The 22,196-nt window shown below is 48.3% G+C and overlaps 1 protein-coding gene and 1 non-coding gene across 10 annotated transcripts in view; one reads left to right on the top strand and one right to left on the bottom strand.

Moving 5' to 3' along the window:
* Positions 1 to 22,196, top strand: part of LOC116813629 (maestro heat-like repeat family member 5) — a 71,738-nt gene that overhangs the window by 37,911 nt on the left and 11,631 nt on the right. For all 9 annotated transcript variants that reach the window (XM_058444152.1, XM_058444153.1, XM_058444155.1 and 6 more), the window contains 4 exons: positions 1,406 to 1,555; positions 2,344 to 2,498; positions 18,702 to 18,861; positions 20,367 to 20,548. In XM_058444152.1, the coding sequence (XP_058300135.1) occupies positions 1,406 to 1,555; positions 2,344 to 2,498; positions 18,702 to 18,861; positions 20,367 to 20,548 (647 nt within the window). The remainder of the gene's footprint in view (positions 1 to 1,405; positions 1,556 to 2,343; positions 2,499 to 18,701; positions 18,862 to 20,366; positions 20,549 to 22,196) is intronic.
* Positions 20,906 to 20,980, bottom strand: LOC116814022 (small nucleolar RNA SNORD5). The gene has a single exon (XR_004371125.1). It is a non-coding gene; the product is annotated as a small nucleolar RNA SNORD5 (small nucleolar RNA).

Here is a 22,196-nt window from a genome sequence, read left to right as displayed (position 1 = left end):
TCCAAGTTGAATTTCTTCACAAACATTCTAAATGCTAGCTTTAAGCAAAAGTTTAACATTCTAGCAAATGATTTTAATCATCTAACAAATATTCTAGCCAGATGTATAATAACATAATATTCTTTTAAAAAGTTCTTACCACAAATCTTCCACTAAAATTATTTTAACATTATAACCATTGTGCTAATACTCTAACATTCTCACAAACACTGTTTCAAAATTTTAGAATTAAAAGGTTCTAATAAATATTCTAACATCCATTATTTAACACTTAATTTGATGTTCTAATATACTTAGAAATGTCCTAACAGATTGCAGCCACTCCAACAAATATCCTAACACGCAAAGAAGCATTTTGCCATCCTGACATCCTTGCAAACGCCCTAATTTTCTGTCAGGCTGCTCTCCTATCCCTCCTTCAGCTTCTAACTTCTTTGGTTCAATGCTGTGTGTCCCCACTGTGCAGAGAACCCTCTGGAAGGATGGGCGTGTTCTATCTCTGTGCTACCCAAGGTAGCCACTGGCCACGGGGAGCCATGGAGCACTTGAAATGTGGCTAGTGCTACTGCAGAACTGAATTTTTAATTGTACTTAAATTGAAATATACATAGCTGTGTATAGCTAGTGGCACAATGCCTAAAGTCTTTCCAGAAAGTTCTACCTTTGCAGCAGTGACTGAGGCCCAGTCCCCCCTCCAGGAGGCTGTAGTCGGAGGCTATGAGGCGGGGGTCACACCCATCATCTTGCATTTCTCTAGAGCCCCTTCCTTACCCCTGAGCTCACGGCTGCTTGCGGAGGTGAGACCCACCTTCCTGGACCTTTAAAGCCACTCCTGGGAGGAAATGGACCGAGGGTCTCAGGGTCCTGGGACAGGAGCTGGGTCCTGGCTGCACCCACCCTGACCTGCTCCGAGGCTGAGGGCAGCCCACCCACCCTTCTGGGACTGGGGGTTGGCCCAGGTGAACTCGAAGCTCCTTCACAGCCAGGAAGTTCGCTTTCTCTTTGATAAATGCTCATAAGGAGGACTGGAGCCTGGCAGGGGGACAGCCCACGGGGCTGAGGCTGGCAGATGAGGAAGCCCTGTGGGCAGAGGACAGCAGAGGAGGGGAGAGGGGAGGCTGGCCCGGCCACCCAGTCCTGAGACAAGCACGGAGTGTGAGTGTGGGAAAGAGCCCGGGCCGTGGTTGGCTCTGACAGATGTGGACGTGCACAACTGTAGACTGCAAATCACTGGCAGGTGCTTGGAACCCGGAAGAGTGGGGCTTAGGAGGCCAGATATGCTCAGAGACTTGGGAGATCCTGGGACAAAGGAGAAGGGGAGAAGGGGTAAAAGCGGAAGTGGGGAGGTGGATGCCCAGGCCCAGGGGGCCCAAGGTGATGGCCTCTCTCCACCCCCGCTGTACAGGAGATCATGCAGCAGCTCACACTGGCAGAGTTAAACGACCTCATCTGGACAGCCATCGACGGCCTGGGCTCCACCAGCCTCTTCCGCATGCAGGCGGCCTCCGAGATGCTGCTCACAGCCATCCAGGAGCACGGGGCCAAGCTGAAGATTGTGAGGGCACTGGGGCCGGGCCAGGAAGGGCCAGGGGGCGGAGGGCGGGCCCAGTGGTCAGCATCCAGGGCTCAGGTCCTTGAGCCTGATGGGGGAGACACAGATCCCACCCTAGGAAGCAACTAGTCTGATGGTTTTGAATGAGCGAATGAATGAATGAATGGCCCAAGCAAGTCCCCTGGGTCCTGGGTGGTGACTGCGGGGTCTGAGCAGCCGCTGTGTGCCGTAATATGGGAGTGGTGGGAAAGGAAGGGGACAGCACAGACCAGCCCCTCGAGGAGCTTGAGGTCTCGGGGAAGACGGACACACAGGCAGATGTTGCCAGGACAGCATATGGGGATATGATGTGGGGGAGGAGGACCCCGCAGGGAGGTGAGGGGTGCACCCCAGAGAGAGGATGCCCAGTGCCAAGTCCTGCAAGTGGGCGAGTTCAGACAGGGAGACTGGCACTGGGCATTAGGGATGAGCAGGAGAGACCCCAAGGAGAAGGCAGGGTGCCCCAGGCACAGGGCACCGCATGTGCAAATTGGCATGTTTAGGAATGAGATGGGAGACAGGGGGCCTGGACCTTCCAGTGTCTGCCTGAACATGGCAGGACCTGTTCCCCCCAGACTGGGGCTTCTCTTCAGACCAAGCATCCGGGGCAGGGCTGTGCCCCCCGCCTAGATGGCTCAGGACAGGGCCATATCTGAAGGGACTCCGTGCTCATCAGGATGAGACCTCCGTCTGCCTTCAGGCTCCCAGGGCAGGGCTGGGCCTCCCTGCCAGACCTCTCTGTCTCTGCACAGGTTTCCAGCATAGCCCAGGCCATCCGCCTCCGCCTGTCCTCTGTCCACAACCCCCAAGCCCAGGAAAAGACCCTGCACGCCATCACCCTGCTGGCCCGGAACCACACCCGCGAGCTGGTGGCCACCTTCCTGGACATCTCCATCCCCTTGGACAGGTGCCTGCCCCTCTTCCCTCACTGCCCACTCCCCGTCCTCTCCCCAGGCAGGGGTGGTGACCTCTGCCCTCCTGTCTGCCCCCGTCATGGCCCACAGGGACCTCTATAGGGCTGGGTGCTTGGAGGGAGCTCACATCTGTTCATCATTGCACACCTTCTGGGCAGGCACAGGGGAGGCACTGCTCACTGTCTCCTGTCCTGGCTCCACATGAAACACCTGCCCCAGCCAGGCCACACTGTCACCTGATGGAGAGGCTGCAGGACCCTGGGTGCTCCTGGCAAGCCCCCAGCCCACACTGAAGCCTCGCCACCCAGCAGCAAACCCCTCTGTCTCTTCTCATCTACAGACACTCTGTTCTCCTCCCTGCCCCTCTACAGACCACCCCACTACGTCCGCCAGAGGCCATCAAAGCCCTCTCAGGTGGGGCTGGCTTTTCTCTCACAGCCCTCAGACCCCTGGGCCTGGAGATGGGCTGGGGTCCTTGTCACTGCTCATGGCTCTTCCTTCCCAAAGTCCCAGCTCTGCCTCCCAAGTCCTCAGTCCATACCCCCTGCCACCTACCTACCACGCACCTGTCCTGGATGGCCCCTCGCTCCAATCAGGGACACCCCCCAGCTCACTCCCCATGCCTGACTCCTGGGGGATTTCCCTGTCTTCCCCTCACTCTGACTTCTCCAGGCCTGGATCTCCTCCTTCCCAAGGACCTTGTCTTCCATCCCCCATAGCCACCCACTCCCCTGGCCATCCCTTGGCGTGACCATCACCAGCTTCAGGCACTCCCACCTTTACAGCTCACCTCCAGACCCAGCAAACCTTATCCCCAGGACCCGCCGTGCACTGCCCTGCACCCCTCTTACTCCCCCTCACCTGTCCTCACTGTCACCCTCATTCCAGCCTGGGGCGCACCTGGCAGTGAGACAGTGACTCCCGCACACACACAGGTCCCTGGCCCCAGCTGCTGGCCTTGCTCCCATTTCACTGAACACTTAGAAGTCACCAGAACAGGGGTGTCATAAGCTCCTAGAGCCCAAGAGTTGTTTCCAGGAAGATGTCTAATTTCCATGTGGAAGCACATTTGTGGTTCTGTGAATAATTTCTAGTTTTACTGCACTGTGGTCAGAGAGTGTTGTCTGTAAAGTTTTTACCTTATGGAATTTACTAATCTTTTAAATGCTTTTTGTGAATGTCCCATTGGCACTCAAGAAGGAGGTGTATTTTCTGTTGTCAGGGTGTAGAGTTTGAGATACTGGCATATCTCAGGATATTACAGGTTCTGTTCCAGGCCACCACAGTAGAGCAGTCACGCGTGCCTCCGTGTTTCCCAGTGCACATAAGAGTTCTGTTTATACTGTACTGTGGTCTATTCAGTAGGCAATAGCATTTTGTCTTTTCAAAGAACAATGTGCTTGCGTTAATTTAAAAATGTTTTAGTTCTAAAAATTGCTAATGATCATCTGAGCCTTCAGCAAATCGGGATCCTCTTGCTGGTGGGTGGTGAGGACTGCTGACTGGTCAGGGTGGTGGTGGCTGTTGAAGGTTCAGGTGTCTGGCAAGTTCTTAAAAATAAGACAACAATGACGTTTGTAGCATCAATGGACTCTTCCTTTCCCGAAAGATTTCTCTGTACCATGTGATGCTGTTTGACAGCATTTTGCCCACAGTAAAACTTCTGTCAAATTTGGAGTCAATTCTCTCCAACCCTGCCACTGCTTTATCAGTAAGTTTATGGAATATTCTAAATCCTTCGACGTCATTTCAACAGCATCTTCACCAGGAGTAGATCCCATCTCAGAAACCACTTTCTTAGCTCATCCATAAGAAGCAGCTCTTCATCTGTTCAAGTCTGATCATGAGACTGCCGCAATTCAGTCTTCCGGCTCCACTTCTAATTCTAGTTCTCCTGCTATTTCTACCACATCTGCAGCTACTTCCTCCCACCAGAGTCTTGAGCCCCTCAAAGTCATCTGTGAGGGTTGGAATCAACTTCTTCCAAACTGCTGTTCATGTTGCTCTTTTGCCCTCCTCCCAATGAATCACCAATGTTGTTAATGGCATCTAGCATGGTGAATCCTTTCCAGAAGGTTTTCAATGTACTTTGCCCAGATGCATCAGAGAAACAACTATCTATGGCAGCTACCCTCTTGCAAAATGTATTTGTTCAATAATAAGACTTGAAAGTCAAAATGACTCCTTGATCCATAGGCTGCAGAATGGTTGTTGTGTTCACAGGCAGGAAAACAACATCAATCACCTTGTACATCTCCATCAGAGCTCTTGGGTGACAGGTGCATTGTCAATATGCGCTCATATTTTGAAAGGAATCTTTTAGTTCTGAGCAGTAGGTCTCATCATTGGGCTTAAAATATTCAGTAAACCATGAAGTAAAGAGATGCGCTGTCAACCAGGCTTTGTCGTTCCATGTCTAGAGCACAGGCAGAGTGGATTTAGCATCATTCTGAAGGGCCCTAGGATTTTCAGAATGGGAAATGAGCATTGGCTTCAACTTAAAATCACCAGCAGCATTAGCCCTTGACACGAGAGTCAACCTGTCCTCTGAAGCTTTGAAGCCAGGCTTTGACTTTACCTCTCTAGCTACGGAAGTCCTAGATGGCATCTTCCAATAGAAGGTTGTTTCTTCATTGAAAATGTGTTGTTTAGTGTAGCCACCTTCATCAGTGATCTTAGCTAGATCTTCTCGATAACTTGCTGCAGCTTCTCCACCAGCACTTGAGGCTTCATCTTGCACTTTTATGCTATGGAGATGGCTTTTTTCCTTCAACCTCATGAACCAACCTCTGCTAGCTTCAGACTTTTCTTTTGCAGCTTTTTCACCTCTCTCAGCCTTCATAGGGTGGAAGAATTAGGGCCTTGCTCTAGATCAGGCTTTGGCTTAAGAGAATGTTGTGGTTGGTTTGAGCTTCTCTTCAAACCACTAAAACATTTTATCCGTATCAGCAATAAGGCTGTTTCACTTTCTTCATATGTGTGTGTTCACTGGAGCAGCACTTTCCATTTCCTTCAATAATTGTTCCTGCGCATTCACAGCTTGGCTCACTGTTTGGCAAAAGAGTCTTTGCTTTGGGCCTATCTTGGCTTTCAACATGCTTTCTTCACTGAACTTAATCATTTCTAGTTTTTGATTTAAAGTGAGAGAAATGGGACTCTTCCTTTCACTTGAACACTTAGAGCCCGTGTTAAGTTATTAATTGGCCTAATTTCAATGTTGTTGTGTCTTGGGGAATAGAGGGGCCCAAGGAAAGGCAGAGAGATGGGGGAACAGCCAGTGGGTGGAGCAGTCAGAACCCACAACATCTATGGATTCAGTTTGGCATCTTATATGGGTGTGGCTCATGGTGCCTTAAAACAATTACAATAGTAACAGCAAAGATCACTGATCACAGATCACCATGACAGATTAATAATAATGAGGATGTTTAAAATACTGTGAGAATTACCAAAATATCACACAGAGGCATGAAGTGAGCACACGCTGCTGGAAAAATGGCACCAACAGACTTGCTCAATGCTGGGTTGTCACAAACCCTCAACTCGTAAAAAATGCAATATCCGCCAAGTACAATAAAGTGATGCACAGTAAAACGAGGTGTGCCTCTATATGTATAAGGTTTACCTTGATTGTGTTGTCGAGGCTTTCTACATACTTAATTTCTGTCCTCTTGATCTGTTTTGGACTGAGTGTGTGTTAAAGTCTCACTAAAGAAACGTTGGTGTGTCTCTATCTATACTTTCAATTCCTGGACTTTTACTTTGTGAAGGTGGTTGCCATGTTATTTGGCACTCACATAGTCATAAGTATTCTATCTTTATGAACCGTGACTTTTAGTATTGAGATGCCCTGCTTTGTCACATTTAATGCTTTGGGGACTTGAATTCTACTGTCTGTTCAGAATCATTAAGCTGCTTTTTTATTTGTCCATTTGCCCAGTATGCATTTCTCTACTTCTTTATTTTAGCCTTTGGGAATCCCTTTGTTTTAGGTCTGCATCTTATATGCAGCACAAAGTTTGTCCTGATTTGTAATCTAAATTGAAAATCTTTTGTAATAGGTGAGTGAAGCTTGTCGATATTGATGCGATTGATATGTTTGTCTGTCATGATATTTTGTAGTTGTGTGTATTTCATTATATTTGCTGTTTCTTTTTCTACAAGAGGTGCATTCTTTGCTCTTTGACTTCAATTTTGTTTTAATCTAGGAAATGTATTTTTGTCCTAGTTGTTACCTTTGTGCTCCTAACCTATTTTAATGCCCTTAGTCCCTTAGTCCCCATTTTATTATTCAGCCTTTTAACATCCGGTTTATGTGTGTGTGTGTGTGTGTGTGTGTGTGTGGTGGAGTCTTGCTCTGTCACCCAGGCTGGAGTGCAATTGTGCAATCTCAGCTCAGTGCAACCTCCGCCTCCTGGGTTGAAGCAATTCCCCTGCCTCAGCCTCCCAAGTAGCTGGGATTACAGGCATGCACCACCATGCCTGGCTGATTTTTGTATTTTTAGCAAAGACAGGGTTTTGCCATGTTGGCCAGGCTGGTGGTCTTGAACTCCTGACCTCAGGTGATCCACACCCCTCAGCCTCCCAAAGTGCTGGGATTACAGGCATGAGCCACCGTGCCCGGCCAGGTTTATCCTTTTTATTTGATACTAATGCAGGGCAGGTGAGCCCCAAAGGTGGGGCTTACCCCAGGAAGGTTCTTAGCTTTGCCCAGGAAAAAATTCAAGAGCAAGCCCATGGTGTTAGACAGCAACTTTGATTGAAGTGGCCATGCACAGCAGCAGCAGAGGCCTGCTCCTTGCAGAGCAGGGCTACCTAGAGGCCGTGAGCCCAGAGGAGCAGCTCAGAGGCACTTCTGCAGTTAATTATGTGCAAATTACGGGGTAGGTTATGCAGAAATTCTTAGAAAAAGGGTGGTAACTTCAGGGTCGTCAGGTCATTGCCGTGGAAAGAGGTGGTAACGTCCAGGTGTAGCCATGGCAATGGTAAACTGACATGGCACACCGGTGGGCGTGCCTTATGGAAAGGTGCTTCTGCCCCATCCCTGTGATAGCTAGTCCTCAATTTGGTCCTGTGTCCATGTCCCACCTCCTACCCCAATACTCTTTAATTCCCACCTGTTTTCTGCACAACAATCAGTGACATTATTCTATTTTCCTCTTTCTGTCTCCTTTCTTCTCCCATTTTTCAGTTACATATTTGTACTTTGTCAAAACAATGAACATTCACACTCTACTGCTCCACCCTCATCTCCACACTGTGTTCACAGGCACACCATCAGTTCCTAGGCTGAAGTTTTCCAGTCAGCTTAGTCTGAAGAAGCTCATCCTCCAAAAGATTCAGAATTCTTTAGGTTCTTTTACGTTGAAAGTTCTTTATTTGAAGAATGGTTTGGCTGGATATAAAATTCTTTGTTCACATTTTATTTTATTAAGTATTTTTTAAATACTGTTTCATCGTTGCCTTGCATTGTTTTTTAAAAGTTAATGACAATAGGGGTTTTTTTGGCATTTGTAAGTTATTTGATCTTTTTGCCCAGAGACTTTAAGATTTTTTTGTAATCTTTGAAATCTAATCATTTAGTTAGGAAATGTCTCAAAGCTGATCATTCTGGGTTAATGTTCCCAGGCACCTGGTACATCCTTTGATTATGTAGATTGCGATCTTTTTTTTTTCAGGAGAATTAAATCATTTATTGATTACACATGATAATGGATAATACCTAAGCTTCATTCCCATCTATAGTTTTATCTGGTACCGTTATTCAATTTACATATATTTCATAGGATGTGCCAACAATCATTTTTATAACCAATAATTCCACTATTTTTCTTGGGCCATCCCTTTTAATGGTGAACTTCAGGTCACAACAGTAACTATCAGTTCAACTACACCAAGGTTTCTGAAGACAATGGCGTCTCCACCCAAGCAGGCTGTACATAAATTCCAAATAAAACCTGGCATCACCCTGAAGGAATTCTAACTTCACACTGTTGGGGAAATTTACCAGGATGGTTTCAGAGTAGACTAACTTTACACTGCACATTAAAAAAAAAAAAAAGGACATTTATTCAGCATCACGATCAGACTATTACATTTAGCAATCAACAGCATGGGAGCAAAAAAAAAAATCTACATTAAAACCCTTTGTTGGAATGCTTTACACTTTCCACAGAACAGAAACTAAAATAACCTGTTATACAATTAGTCACAAATACAGTCCTCGAGTTTTTTGCCCATACACATGAGTATTTGCCTAAAACATGTCTTCTTTATAGCAGCTAGGCCCTGCCACCACTGTGCTTGACTGAGTTCACAAATCTGTTGTAACCTGTAGCTTCCCTGTCACTTCTATGGCTCTCCTATCCTGCTAAGCTTTGTTTCCTAATTAAAATCTTCTGCCACTGCCATAGCTACTGCTGCTACTGGAACTGCCATAGCCACCTTGGTTTCGTGGTTTAGCACAAATTGTTCAAAATAATCCCTTAGGTGATGCTCTTCTGTGTCTTCTTTAATGCTACCAACAAATATCTTTTTCACAGTTGAGTGGGCAGCTGATCTTTGAGAATCTTCTCTTGAGACAGCTCTCTTTGGTTCCACAACTCTTCCATCCACCTTGTGTGGCCTTGCATTCATGGCTGCATCCACCTCTTCCACAGCGGCATATGTGACAAACCCAAAACCCCCGGAACGCTTGGTGTTGGAATCTCTCGTGACCACACAGTCCGTGAGCATTCCCCATTGCTCAGAATGGCTCCTCAAGGCTCTCATCTGTTGTTTCAAAGCTCAACCCCCCAATGAAGAGCTTCCTCAGCTGTTCGGGCTCTTTAGGAGACTCTGACTTAGGCATGACAGCAGGAAGAAGAGAGACTTTAATGATGCTTCTTCAGGGGCGTCCACAGGCAGAAGAAAAATAGAATTGAAATTTTTTTGAGGTTGCTATTCCTGGAAAATTTTCTTGGTTACAGTTTTAAATATTAGTCATGTTCCATTGCTGTTTTTCTTCCTCAGGGACTCCAATAATACAAATGCTATTCCTCCTGTCTTCCATTTTCACTACTTTCCTTCTGACCCCTTTTACTCTTTCTTAAATTCACTTTCATTCTCTTGGTTGCTTTTCTTGTTTTCCTAAATGCCCCTTATTAAATTATCATTTGAATCTTATCTCTCATGGACACCTTGTAATCTTTCTTCATTTCTGAGATAATTTTTTCATCTCATCCATTTCTTTCCTGAAGTCAGTCAACTCTCTTTTCATCTCCTGTTGGATTTTTTTGTCCTTTTTTGAACTCATAATTCAAGGTAGTTTTCATATCTTTAAATGCTTATTTGAGCATATTTAATGACATGTAGAGTGAATGTTGTCTTAGGGTTTTTTCCTGCATCGTGATTTTTTCCAGGAGGAGTTCCTTATTTTGTGTGTGCTGATTTTTGTTTTCTCATTTTTTAAAATAATTCTATGGATCTGTTAATTTTGTTCCTGTTCATGTTTGTGTTCTTTGAGTGTTTTATATGATTTTAAGTTCAATGGCACCCTCTTCTGTCAATACAGCAAAGTCCAGATAATTTAATAGACTGGGTGGTAAGCAAAAGGATTATGGATCCTCCAATGTTTTGGTTCCATTTCTATTGCAGAGCTGTACATTTTTCCCTTTTACCTCTTTCCCTATCGCTACCTAATCTGCAAAAGATACCTCTGCTTTCTTTTTTGCACTTTCCTTTCCCAAAATCTGTGCATTTTGAAGACCGCCCTCCAAATCAGGCATAATTTTGTGTCACTTCTCTGTGATTGGGGCTCTGACACTTGAACTTTTTTTTTTTTTTTAAGACTTAGGGTGGACTTAGTCTTCTAGAAGGTGCTTTAGGCTTTATATCAATCTCAAGCCCTGTTGCTAGCTCCTCCCTTCCCTCTTTCCCCCCCAGTTTCTCTCAGCCTGCCTTTATCAAAGCCTTATGGTAGAATGGGATAGGGCGGGAGCAGTAGAGATTTCATGCTAAGGTTGATACTCTTCTCTTTCTGCTTAATTTTGAAGTTTGGGAACTCTCTGAATTTGCACTGGAGTCATAGTTTTTGTGCATTTTTATTTCCCTTCTTGTTTTTTTGTTGTATCTCAAGGAAATTTTAGGAGGCGGAGGCCTAGGCAACAGGCATCGTCTTCAGCTACCTAGAAGTTTACAGCTCTATTTTATTGTGTTGGAATTTTTATCTTATTTCCTCAATTCTAAGAAGCATTTTTTTTTTTTACATTTTAACATTTATGAAATCAGGGTGCATTTTACATTGATGGTGCCTTACACCTGGATTTATATAGTTTTCTGCCAGTCACCTGGGGGCACTGTTAGTTTGAGACCACTTTAAATTTAAAAGTCTCTGCTTGAAATTTTATTGGGCCACATTGGTGTGAATTCAGGCATCCAAACAGGTTTGGGTTCAAATCCTCAGGATATCCGTACCCCTTCCCACTTCCACCCAGTGTGCTGACTGAAGCATGACAGTTTTCTCGATTTTTCTTTCTGCAGGGCCGAGTTTTGTTTGTTTATTTTGATCACCCTTAAACCGTACATGCAGACCTTTGGGTCCCAGCTCTATGTTGGGGTCTCCTATAAGACTCCCATCTTGGCCATTTTTTCTTTCTCAAAAATACATGAAATCACTGTGGGGTGTGTCCTAAAAGTATAAGCAGGATTGTACAATATGTAGTCTTCCAATATCTTCTGTTGTCTGGCTTGGGTGTTTGTTTGTTTGTTTGTTTGTTTGTTTGTTTGTTTGTTGAGACAAGGTCTCGCTTAGTTGCCCCGGCTGGAGTGTAGTGGTACAATCATAGCTCATTGTAACCTCAAACTCCTGGGCTCAAGTGATCCTCCCACCTTAGCCTCATGAGTGGCTAGGACTACAGGCATGCATCACCACACCTGGCTAATTTATTTTTTTTGAAGAGATGGGGTCTCATTATGTTGCCCAGGCTGATCTCAAACTCCTGGCCTCAAGCAATCCTTCCACCTTGGCCTCCCAAAGCGCTGAGATTACAGGCATGAGCCACCATGCCCAGCATGTCTGGCTTTTTTTTTTCCTCCAGTATGATATGTCTAAGATTCATTTTAACATGTTGTAGTTCATTCATTTTTGTTGCTGTATAGTATTCCATTTTATGAATGCCAATTATTCTTTTCACTATAGGTCAACATTTGGGTCATTTCCTATTTGGTACCATGGTTAGCAATGCTGCAGTGAATTTGCTTATACATATGCCTGGATGTACATAAGTTCTCAGTTTCCACAGTGTATGCATCTAGGATGGAAATGTCTGCATCATAAAGCTATACATATATCCAACTCTAATACATAATGCAAAATGTTTCCAAAGAGCTTGTACTGATTCACACTCTCAGCAGTATTTTTTTTAGAGTTCCTGTTACTCTGCAGTTTACTAACACTTAGCATTCACTTTTTAGCCAGTAATCAAAGTTTTAGTCAATCTGGTGGTGCTATTAATCAGTATTGTGGTATTCGTTTCCACTTTTATGATTAAATAAAGAAGTTGAACATCTTTTCATTTCTTTTTAGCCTCTTTGGTGATATGCCTATTCAAGTATCCCACACACGTTTCTGTTGTGTTGTCCGCCATTGCTAATTTCCAGTCCCCTGGCTCACCCTAAGGTTCATCATTCGGTTGCTTTCCCTTTGTTTAGTTTTCTTGCACCTAAACATATTCCTAAAAGTACTTTATTGTTTTCCTAATTTCATATAAATTATAATTTCATGTGAGTTATAATTTTTATACTTTCATATGAAGGGCATTATGTTGCATATACTTGGAGATTTCCATTTGCCTAATATTACTATAGTTTTTTAGAGTTTATATTGTCTAATATTAAGTCTCTAGTCATATAATAACACCAGTTTTCTTTTGTTGATATTGCATAGTATGCCTTTTTCCAGACTTTTACTTTTGCTATTTCTACATTCTTTTGTTTTAGATGTGTCTTTTGTAAACAGCACTTAGTTGGGTTTTTATAGCCTGATGACCTTTGTCTTTAATTGAAGCATTTATTCAATTTACATGTAATATAATTGTTTATATATTTGGGATTGAATTTACCATCTTTACTTTCTTTCAAGACCAAAAAAAAAGAACCTTCAGAGTCTTCAACTGACTTAACACACTCCCAATTTTAATGCCCTTGTTGTTTAATTCTGTATATTTTTAAATCTCACAAGTCAATATTCATTTAGGGTTGCCCACATTTTCACTATTTTCTTTGCTCTTCATTTCTTTTTAAGCCTCACACCCCTCACCTGAGGCCATTTTCCTCCAACCTAAAGCACATCCTTTAGAACCCCCTTTAGTTTGGGTCTGTTGTCAGCAAATGCTTTCAGTTTTTATATGAAAATGTCTTTATTTCATCTTCAATCTTGATAGACCCTTCACTGGGTATAGAATTCAGTATTCCAGTTATTTTCTTTCTGCACGCCAAGCTAACATCCCACTGTCACTGGCTTCCATTGCTGTGTTGAGAAGTCAGCTGTCAGCAGGACTGCTGCTCTTTTCATCATGCTATGTGCTTTTTACCCTGTGACTGGTTTTACAGTACTCTGGTTTTTTCTGGTTCGGGAAAGTTTGTTGTTTTGTTTGTTTTTATTTGTCTGATAAGTCACCACAGTGTGTCTAGGAATGGATTTCTTTATGTTCATCCTGTCTTGAATTCCTGTTCTGGAATATTCTGGTTCTGGAAGAATCCCAGCCATTATCTCTCCACAGAGTGCTTCTCCTGCATTCTCTCTCACTTTCCTTCTAGGGCACTGATTAGGCACATGTCAATATCTCACCATATCCTCTATTTCACTAGATCACTCAGAGTGCTGAGGGGAACAGACAACACAGTCAAATTGGTTGAGGTGGAAAATTCAATAAAAGAAGCTATTGGACAAGGGTAGAGTTTAATGTGACTGACGGGGAGGGGCCAGTGCCCCAGGAAAAGTAACAATGCTGAGTCATTGCCGCCTTCTAGACCTAAAGGGGCAGGGAATGGGAGTGCTCCCAGAACCAAGGATGTCTATATGGCTAGACCACAGGACAGATGGACACGGCAATCCTGTGGCCACCCACAGGGAGAGACTCTGTGGTATAAATACCCTGACTTCCCTCCACTCCCACCTTCTGACCTCCTGCTAGTGCTTACCATTAGCCAAGTCAACTGGAAGCCAAAGGTCAAGAGAGCTTCTTGATGCAGTCTGTACAGGTCAGCTTCCTGGGGCATGAGGCAGGATGGGGAACAGCAGAGATTATATCTGCAGGGGCAAGCGGAAGATATTCAACACAATTTCTTACTTCCCTTCTGCTTCTCCATATTTGTGTCCTTCGTTGCTGAATTCTGTATAATTTATTTTGAGTTATCTTCTAGTTCACTAATTCTCCTTTAACCATGTCAATATGACATTAAAGTTTTCCATTGCATTTTTTTTATTTCAGATTGGGCATTCTTTATTTCTAAAATGTCATTTTGGTTCTTTTTCTCGCCTGCTCTATCACTTACAGGTTCCTAGTCCCTGAAGACATTTTTAAGCTTGTCTTTTATTTCTGTATTCATAATCAAGTATTTGTTTCATAGTTCATGCCTGACAATTCTAATATCTAAGTTTTCGGGTCTACTTTATTTGTTATTCTTGCTGTATGTTACTGATGGAGTCTGCCTTCCTCATGTGTCTGATTATCTTTGACTACATACTGGATGTTGTTTTTGGGAAAAAAAAAAATGTAGGAATGATTTGGGGCCCACAATTAAGGTATTTTCCTCCAACAAAAACAACTTGTCTTTGTCTCTGCCGAGCACCAAAGGATACCTAAGGTGAGCCCGTGATTACCTTAAGCCAAATCCAGTGCTTCAGATTCCCTAGATGCCCCCATTCAATTCAAACGTGGCTGAAATTTGCTTGGGTTTTTCACACCCGCTTAGGCACCAGCCTGGAAGTGGCCGAGGGTCTCCTATGAGATTAACCACCTTGTACAGTTTCTGAGCTTAGGTCTCTGTCCCTTCATCCCACAAGTCTGTCAGAACAAAGGATCTAATTTTCCAGAATTGTCAGATTCCCCCAAGGCCTCAGTAGCTTTCCTGCTCCCAACCCCTCAGGGTCATCATATTCCCCACATGTTGGCCTTGCAATTTCTTACAGTCTTGTCATCTCTTTAATAGTCTCAGGACCCTTGTTTATATTTTCTTTTTTTTTTTCTTTTTGAGACAGGGTCTCACTTCGTCACCCACGCTGAAGTGCAGTGGCACAATCTTGGCTCACTGCAACCTCTGCCTTCCAGGTTGAAGCTATTCTCCTGCCTCAGCCTCCCAAGTAGCTGGAATTATAGGCACGTGCCACCACACCTAATTTTTGTATTTTTAGTAGAGATGGGGTTTCACTATGTTGGCCAGGCTGGTCTCGAACTCCTGACCTCAAGTGATCTACCCACCTCTGCCTCCCAACGTGCTGGAGTTACAGGTGTGAGCCACCATGCCCAGCCTACATGTTTATATTTTCTCCAACCTTTGTAGTTGTTTTCAATGGAGGAGCTGATTCAAGTAGCTTAGTGTACCACTACTCATTCATTTTTTTAAAAAACAGATTTATTGAGATACAACTCACATACTATACAATTTGGCCATTTAAAGTGTACAATTCAATGGGTTTGGCATATTACATTATTTTTTAATTGTAGTAAAATATGTATAATATAAACTTTGTCATTTTATTCACTTTTAAGTGTATGATTCAGTGGCATTAATTATATTTGTTGCACAGCTATCACCACTGTCTAATTCTGAAACTTTTTTATCACTCCAAACAGAAGCTGTGTAACTATTAAATAATAATTCCCCATCTTCCCCTCCCCATAGCCCTTGATAACCCCTAATCTACTTTCTGTCTTATGAATTTGACTATTCTCGACATTTCATGTAAGTGGAATGATATAATATTTGTCCTTTTGGGTCTGGATTCTTTCCCTCTGCCTAATGTTTTCAAGGTTCATCCATGCCGTAGCACGTATCGGAAGTTCATTTCTTTTCATTGCTGAATAATGATCCACTGCATGGGTAGGTCCATTCATCTGTTGATGGACACTCGGGCTGCCTCCACCTTTGGGCCGTCATGAATAACGATGCTGTCCGCATTGGCATACGAGCACGTTCGAGTCCCTTCTCTCAGCTATTTTGGGTGTGTACCTAGGAGTGAAGATTCTGGGCCATGTGGCAGTACTATGTTTAGCTTTTTGAGGAACTGCCATACCATTTTCCATAGCAACTACACCCTTCTCTATTTTCACCAGCAAGGTACCAGGGTTTCTGTTTCTCCACATACTCACCAGCACTTGGTGTTTCTCCTCTAGGGGCTGTAGCCATCCTAGGAGGTGTGAAGTGACATATTTCGATTTGTGTTTCCCTGAGCAGCTCTTCATGTGCTCATTGGCCATTTGTCTATCTTTTTTGGAGAAATGCCTGTTCAAGCCCTTTCTCCACTGTTGAATTGGCTTGTTTGTCTTTGGGTTGTGACTTGTAGCTCCCAATTCCTTCTCAGACCCACACGAACCAGACTTTGTCCACTGCTGCTCCAATAAAATGGTTCTCGTCAAGGTCACCAGTAACCTCATGTCACTAGGTCCAATGGTCCATTCTCCGTCCCCACCTTATGTGACCTGTCAGCAGAATTTGACTCAGTCAGTGACTCTCTCCTCCTGGGAACACTGCCCTCCCTGGCTCTCCCCCTACCTCCCCGGCCACTCCTGCTCAGCCTTCTCCACTGGCTCCTCCTCATCTCCCAGATTTCATAGCCCTGGGGCCACAGGGCTGACCCTTGACCTCCTCTTCAGCTACACTCAGTTTCAAGGTGGCCACATCCATTCCCATGGCTTCAAATATCCCCTAAATACTGACACCTCTGGCCCAGGCCTCTCCCCCAACCCCCTGACAGCAGCCCTTGGATGTCACACAGGTGTCTCCCACTGACCCAGCCAGGCCACACCCCTGGCTTCCCCCAACCTGCCCCTCCTGCAGCCTTCCCCATGTCATACCTGGTGACTCTGTGCTCCCAGCACCTCAGGCTGGAATTCTTGGTGCCATCCGACTCTTCTCTACACCCACATCCCATCCCCTAGGAAACACTGCCAGCTCCACCTCCACCTGTGTCCTGCCCCCGCTGCCACCACCCTAGTCCAGGACACCACTGGCTCTCACCTTCAGTGACTTGCCCACTTCCAATCGCCCCCCCGTCCTTGAAGAACACACCTAGGCCCATGCCACGTCTCTGTGTAAAATCCTCCAGTGGTCCCGTCTCATTCAAAGCCAATGCCAAAGCCTCCACAGCAGCCATCAAGGTTGTGCTGTGGCCCCGATGACATCACTGTCTTCCTCTCCTCCTCTCCCCTCCCCACTCCACCCCAATGACACTGGCCTTTCTTTCTGTCCCCTGAACACACCAGGATTGAGCTGCCTCAGCGCTGTCTGTCTGGAAGCTTCTCTCCCCCGCATCACTGCCTGGCTCCCTCCCGATATCCTCAGGGCTTTGCTCAAGTGTACCCTTCTCAGGGGATGCGTCCCTGACTGCCCTGTCTGAAACCGAAGGCACCCAGACTCTCCCCCTGCCCCCCACACTGCTTTTTTCTTTTGAGCAGCACTGAGCATGTGGCACACTGCACTTCCTGCTGTGTCCCCGCAAGGCTGTCATGCACAGGAAGTCGGGGACCCCTACCAATTCTGCCACTGCTTGGTCCCCTGGGACACTGTCTGCACGCAATGGCGCTCGGCTCACACCTGCTGACTGAGGGGCAGGCCTGCAGGCAGCAGAATAGAAACACCCGCCCTCTGGGCATGCACGCCCATTCTCAGGGGAGAATCCTCCCGCATAAGCCTCTTGAGGCAGGTGTTGCCCACTTCTCTGCGGCCAGGAATCCAAGGCTCAGAGGAGTTAAGTGACTCCCCCAAGGTCACACAGCCAGCATGGGGCAGAGTGGATGGGGGTCTGAGCCTAGATCCTTCTGACTCCAAAGGCCCCCCTCTTTCCAGCTGGGTGGAAACTCCTAGAGTCCTCCGAGCTGCCGTGCCCACCTAGCCAAGGGTCAGATGGTCCTGGAGTGGCTTCCCCAGGGTTTTAAGGGCAGCCACCCTTGAGTCTGTCTTAAAGCAGGGGTGGGAGCGCATGGAGCCACCCTTCTGTGGTCCTCCCAGCCCCAGCCTCCTCATGCCAGGGGCCCTCCTGCCCCTCGAACCCCTTCTACCCAACATTCAGACCCAAAGACCATTTAGGGCAGTAAACAGGGCCATCGTGGTCACCAGCATCTCAGGGCAACCCAGCTGTCCCTTCCTTCCCTCCAGGCCTCACTGAGCCATGCCCCATGGAACCATGGAAAGGCCACAGGACTGGACAGCCCTGGCCTCCAGGCTCCCCAGTTCCAAGACAGGGCCTTGATCAGGACAGGTCTCCTCTCTCCAGTCCTTAGTGGCCCCATCTGCAAAATGGGCACTCTACAAACTGTAAAGCACTGTGCTCAGGCTAGTGAGGACCTGTCACTTGAGGCAGGTTGGGCCTGAGGAGCTCGATCCCAGCAAACCCCGACTAGGAGGGAGCAGTCAGGGAAGGCTTCCAGAGGGAAGAGACTTTGTGGTGAGCCCCAAGGGCTGAGGGGGAATTAGTCAGGGACAAGGAGTGCTCTAAACACCAGGACTGCACATATGGGGGCCCAGAGGAAGGGAAGGAGAGGAAGGGAAGGACAGGCAGGGGCTGGAGGTCAGAGAGCAGAGGGCTTGGAGGCCGTGACTTTGAGTGCCGGCTGGGGCTGTGGTCTGCAGGACCTGGGAGCCAGGGAAGATGACAAGCAGTTGGGAGACAGGGCACACTAGGAAACCTCCAGCATGAGTGAGGAGCTAGCGGAGAGACCCTGAAAGCGGGGAGATCCAGGAGGAGGCTGGTGTGGATGTGAGACCACAGGCAGGGACTGGGGCCTCCTGTCCAGCCCCCGCCTTGGGCCCCTCCTACACCGACCTGCAATGCTCGTATCTGCCCTGAGCCCCATCCCACTAGGGTCCGGCTCAGGACCCAGCCTAAGTTCGCTGTCCCAGGCACCCAGGCCCTGGTGATGGTGACCTGCTCATGTGGCTGAGTCCAGCCAGGCCTCGGTGGCAGCACTGCCCTCACATGCCCTCTCCGCCCACAGCCACACCTTCCAGCTGTGGAGGGCCCTGGGGGCCGAGCAGCCCACGAGCCACCTGGTGCTGACCATGCTGCTGGCGTGGCTGCAGGAGCGGCCCCTGCCCACCGGTGCCAGCGACAGCAGCCCCTGCCCCAAGGAGAAGACCTACCTGCGCTCGCTGGCTGTGAGTCTCTGCCACCGCCCCGTCAGAAGTAGGCGGCACCTCAGGCACTCACTCTGTGCCAGGCTGTAGGGGGGCACCCCATATCCAGGCTGCAGAAACCCAATCCAGCCCCAGCCGGGAGGAAAGCCGCCCAGGGCTGACTACACAGGCCCAGCTCCCACCACCTGGCCGAGGGCTGTGAGCTCCTGTCTGTGAATCAGGACAGTTGTGTCAGTCCCCTGGGCTGGCAAGGGAACTCACTCACTCACTCACTGTGGGGCGGCCTCAGAGAGGGGCTTTGGGGAGAGGGAAGGATGTGGAGAGACGTGAGAGCCCTCCCCATGCTTGGGTTCTGGGCAGTCATAGATTCTAGAGGAATCTTAGAGGCTGCCCTCTGCAGCCGCCACCCCCCTGTAGGAAGCCCCTGGTTTTCCTCATAAGCCCAGCACTGCTTCCACACTCCCAGGAGCCAGGAGCTCCCCTCCTGGCATGGCCACACCTGTCCCCCTTACCTGGACCCTGATGAGGCCACAGCTGTGTTCCTGTTTAGAGCTTTCCAGGCTGAGTCCCTGCCCCAAAGGCCCCCCAGCAGTGGCCCAGAGCTCACAGCAGCTCCCCTGCCACCCAGAGCCCTCCAGACAAGCTGCTGCCTGCAGCAGGGGTGTGATGAGGGCTTAACAATGGCAGCTGGCGGGGGAGCACCCCCTCGGCCCGGGGATTTGTTGGCTGGCCGTCCCCAACACCCCCACCGTGGTCAGCCCTGGGCTGATGCTGCCCCCCTACCAGAGGACCACACAGCAGCGTGGGTGAGACCCACCCAGGGGTAGCAGGAGAGCCTTCCCTGCACCCCACCACACCACCAGTTCCTGCCCTCCCCCAGTTGTTACTGCTCAGTGCTGGCCCCACCCTGAGAACATACTGCACTGAAGGCCCCAGCAGGCACAGCAGGCCTTTGGGGTTGGGGACTACTATCAGCTGACTCTGCCTTCCAGGGCCATGGGTTCCCCAACTCCCAGGCATCAGGCCCTGCTGTGTGCCAACCACAGAGCTGAGGGTACCGTGGGACCACACAGCACAGGATCTTGCCTTCAAGGCAACAGAGCAGAGGGCCCAGACGCCAGCAGGTCACCCCTCAGACAGGAGCAAAGTGCAGAGGGCAGATGGTGGCATCCAGTGTGCGGTCTGAGGGAGGCCCTGGGTCAAGGTGGAGGTCTGCAGGGGTGTAGAGTGGACAGCATCCAGGTGGACAGCTGGGGGAGGCTGGGGACCACTAGGCCATCCAGCAGCAGCGAGACCCAAGCGGTGGGTCCAGAGGGTGCAAGAGAGGGCCAGGCTGAGGCTGCAGAGGCACAGGGGTCAGGCCCCACAGGGAGGGACAGCATGTGGACACTTGGACTTGGTCCTGGAGAGCTTGGAGCAGGGAGGGACGAGCATGCTTGGACTTGGCTTTTGTGGGACAGTAGGTCAGAACCCCTGGTCCCGGGACCCAGGGCCTGGGAGCCTCACTCCATGCCTGCCCCCGACAGGCCATGAACATGCTGCGTGAGCTGCAGTTTGCCCGGGAGTTCAAGCAGGCCGTGCAGGAGGCCTACCCCAAGCTCTTCCTGGCCCTCCTCACCCAGAAGCACTATGTCTTGGAGCTGAACCCGCCCGGGGAGCCCCAGCCCAAGCAGCAGGCCCGGGAGGCGGCCATGCCCAGCCCCCAAAGGTAAGACTAGAGCCTCCCAGGCCTCCTGGCCCGGCCAGACACACACAGGGTTCCACAGGCATCCGAGGGCAAAGACTGTGTTAGCCTCATAGGGCACAGTAACAAAGACACGCACCCCAGGGACTCAAAGCAACATCTCCCAGTGCTGGAGGCCAGAAGTCTAAAACCAAGGTGTCACCAGGGCGTGCTACCCTGAAACCTGCGAGGGCCCTCCTCACTGCTTCCGGTTCCCAGTGTCTCATGGCCACGCTGGGTGTTCCTGGGCCTGAGGCTACACCACGCTCATCTCTGCCCCTGTGGTCACCTGACATTCTCCCTTGTGTGCCAGTGTTTAAATTTCCCCCCTTTTTTTTCCAGCTCTGTCAGAATTAAGCTTTCCTTCATGTCTGTTGAGTGGTTCAGCAGTTGAACAGTTAAATCCAGCATCGGAATAAATTTCCCCTTCTTATAAGGATACCAATCATTGGGTTAGGGCCCCACCCTAACGACCTCAACTTGATAACACCTGCAAAGACCTTCTTTCCAAATAAGGTCACAGTCACAGGTACCGTTGGTTGACTTCAATATATCTCTTTTCGGGGGGACACAGTTCAACCCACAACAGTCATGAACCCGAGCCCCATCCACGGCCAGGGCCACAGGGGCTGTGGACAGCACCTGCAGGCAGGTGTTCGTCCCGCTTACCCGTCACCTGAGGGTGCTTGGCAGTAGAGATACTTAGTGTCACTGCCATACAGGGACCCCAAGGGGATGACAGTTACCAAGAGCACCCATGCAGTGAGCCACATCTTACCCCAATGGGCTTCCTGTGAGGACTCGAGATGAATGTCATTGTCCCTGCTCTACAGATGAGGCAACTGAGGCTCAGAGAGGGTCAGAGGCTTCCCCTGGGCCACACAGCATGTCCATGCAGAGGCGAATTGGGCTCACCCAGGGGGGCAGATGCCTTTCCAGGCCCTCTTGGGCATCTCATTGGTCCTCAGCACATGCTCGGACTGACATCATGGCCAGTTGCCCGCGCCGTATTCTGGCCTCAGTAGGGCTGGCTGCCTTCATCTTCCCTCTGCACCAGGTCATATTTCCAAAAATCCAATAAGCAAGTCCTTAAAAACCGCTGGGGCTGACTCTTTTCATGTGTTTGTATTATGATGTGCGTCACGCCATTTGTCAGTTTTAACAGCTCTCCCCAAGGCAAGTCACTTAAAAAAAAAATGCCACTTCTTCTCATCTTGCCTCTGAATTCGAATGTGCATGAAGTTCCTTTTTTATTCAGTTCAACTATGCAAAATGCATGAATCTTTCCTAATAAGCTAATAAAACCTTCTCCTCCCGGAACGTGGGAGGGTTGGGAGAAAGCCTCACCCTGTCTGCTCCTCCCCCTGCTGGAATGTTCTTTCCCCAGCCATCCTGCCTCTGCAGGCTCTGCTCACCCGCACCTCGCTGAGGCCTCCCCCACCACCCTCTAAAATAGCAGCCCCTTCGGCGCCTCCCACCCTCTGCTGCTTTATTCTCTCCGCAGCACCGCCATCAGCTACCATCTGTGATCTGCGCCTTTTACCTGCTTTACTGCCCGCACCCATAGACTGGAAGGTCCCGAAGAGCCAGAGACATCTGTCTGTCTCTCGCGGGCTCCCCATACAGCAAGGAC

This window comes from Hylobates moloch, unplaced genomic scaffold, assembly GCF_009828535.3.
Source record: "Hylobates moloch isolate HMO894 unplaced genomic scaffold, HMol_V3 SCAFFOLD_9, whole genome shotgun sequence".
Lineage (NCBI taxonomy): Eukaryota > Metazoa > Chordata > Mammalia > Primates > Hylobatidae > Hylobates > Hylobates moloch.
This window is presented reverse-complemented; position numbering and strand designations above follow the sequence as displayed.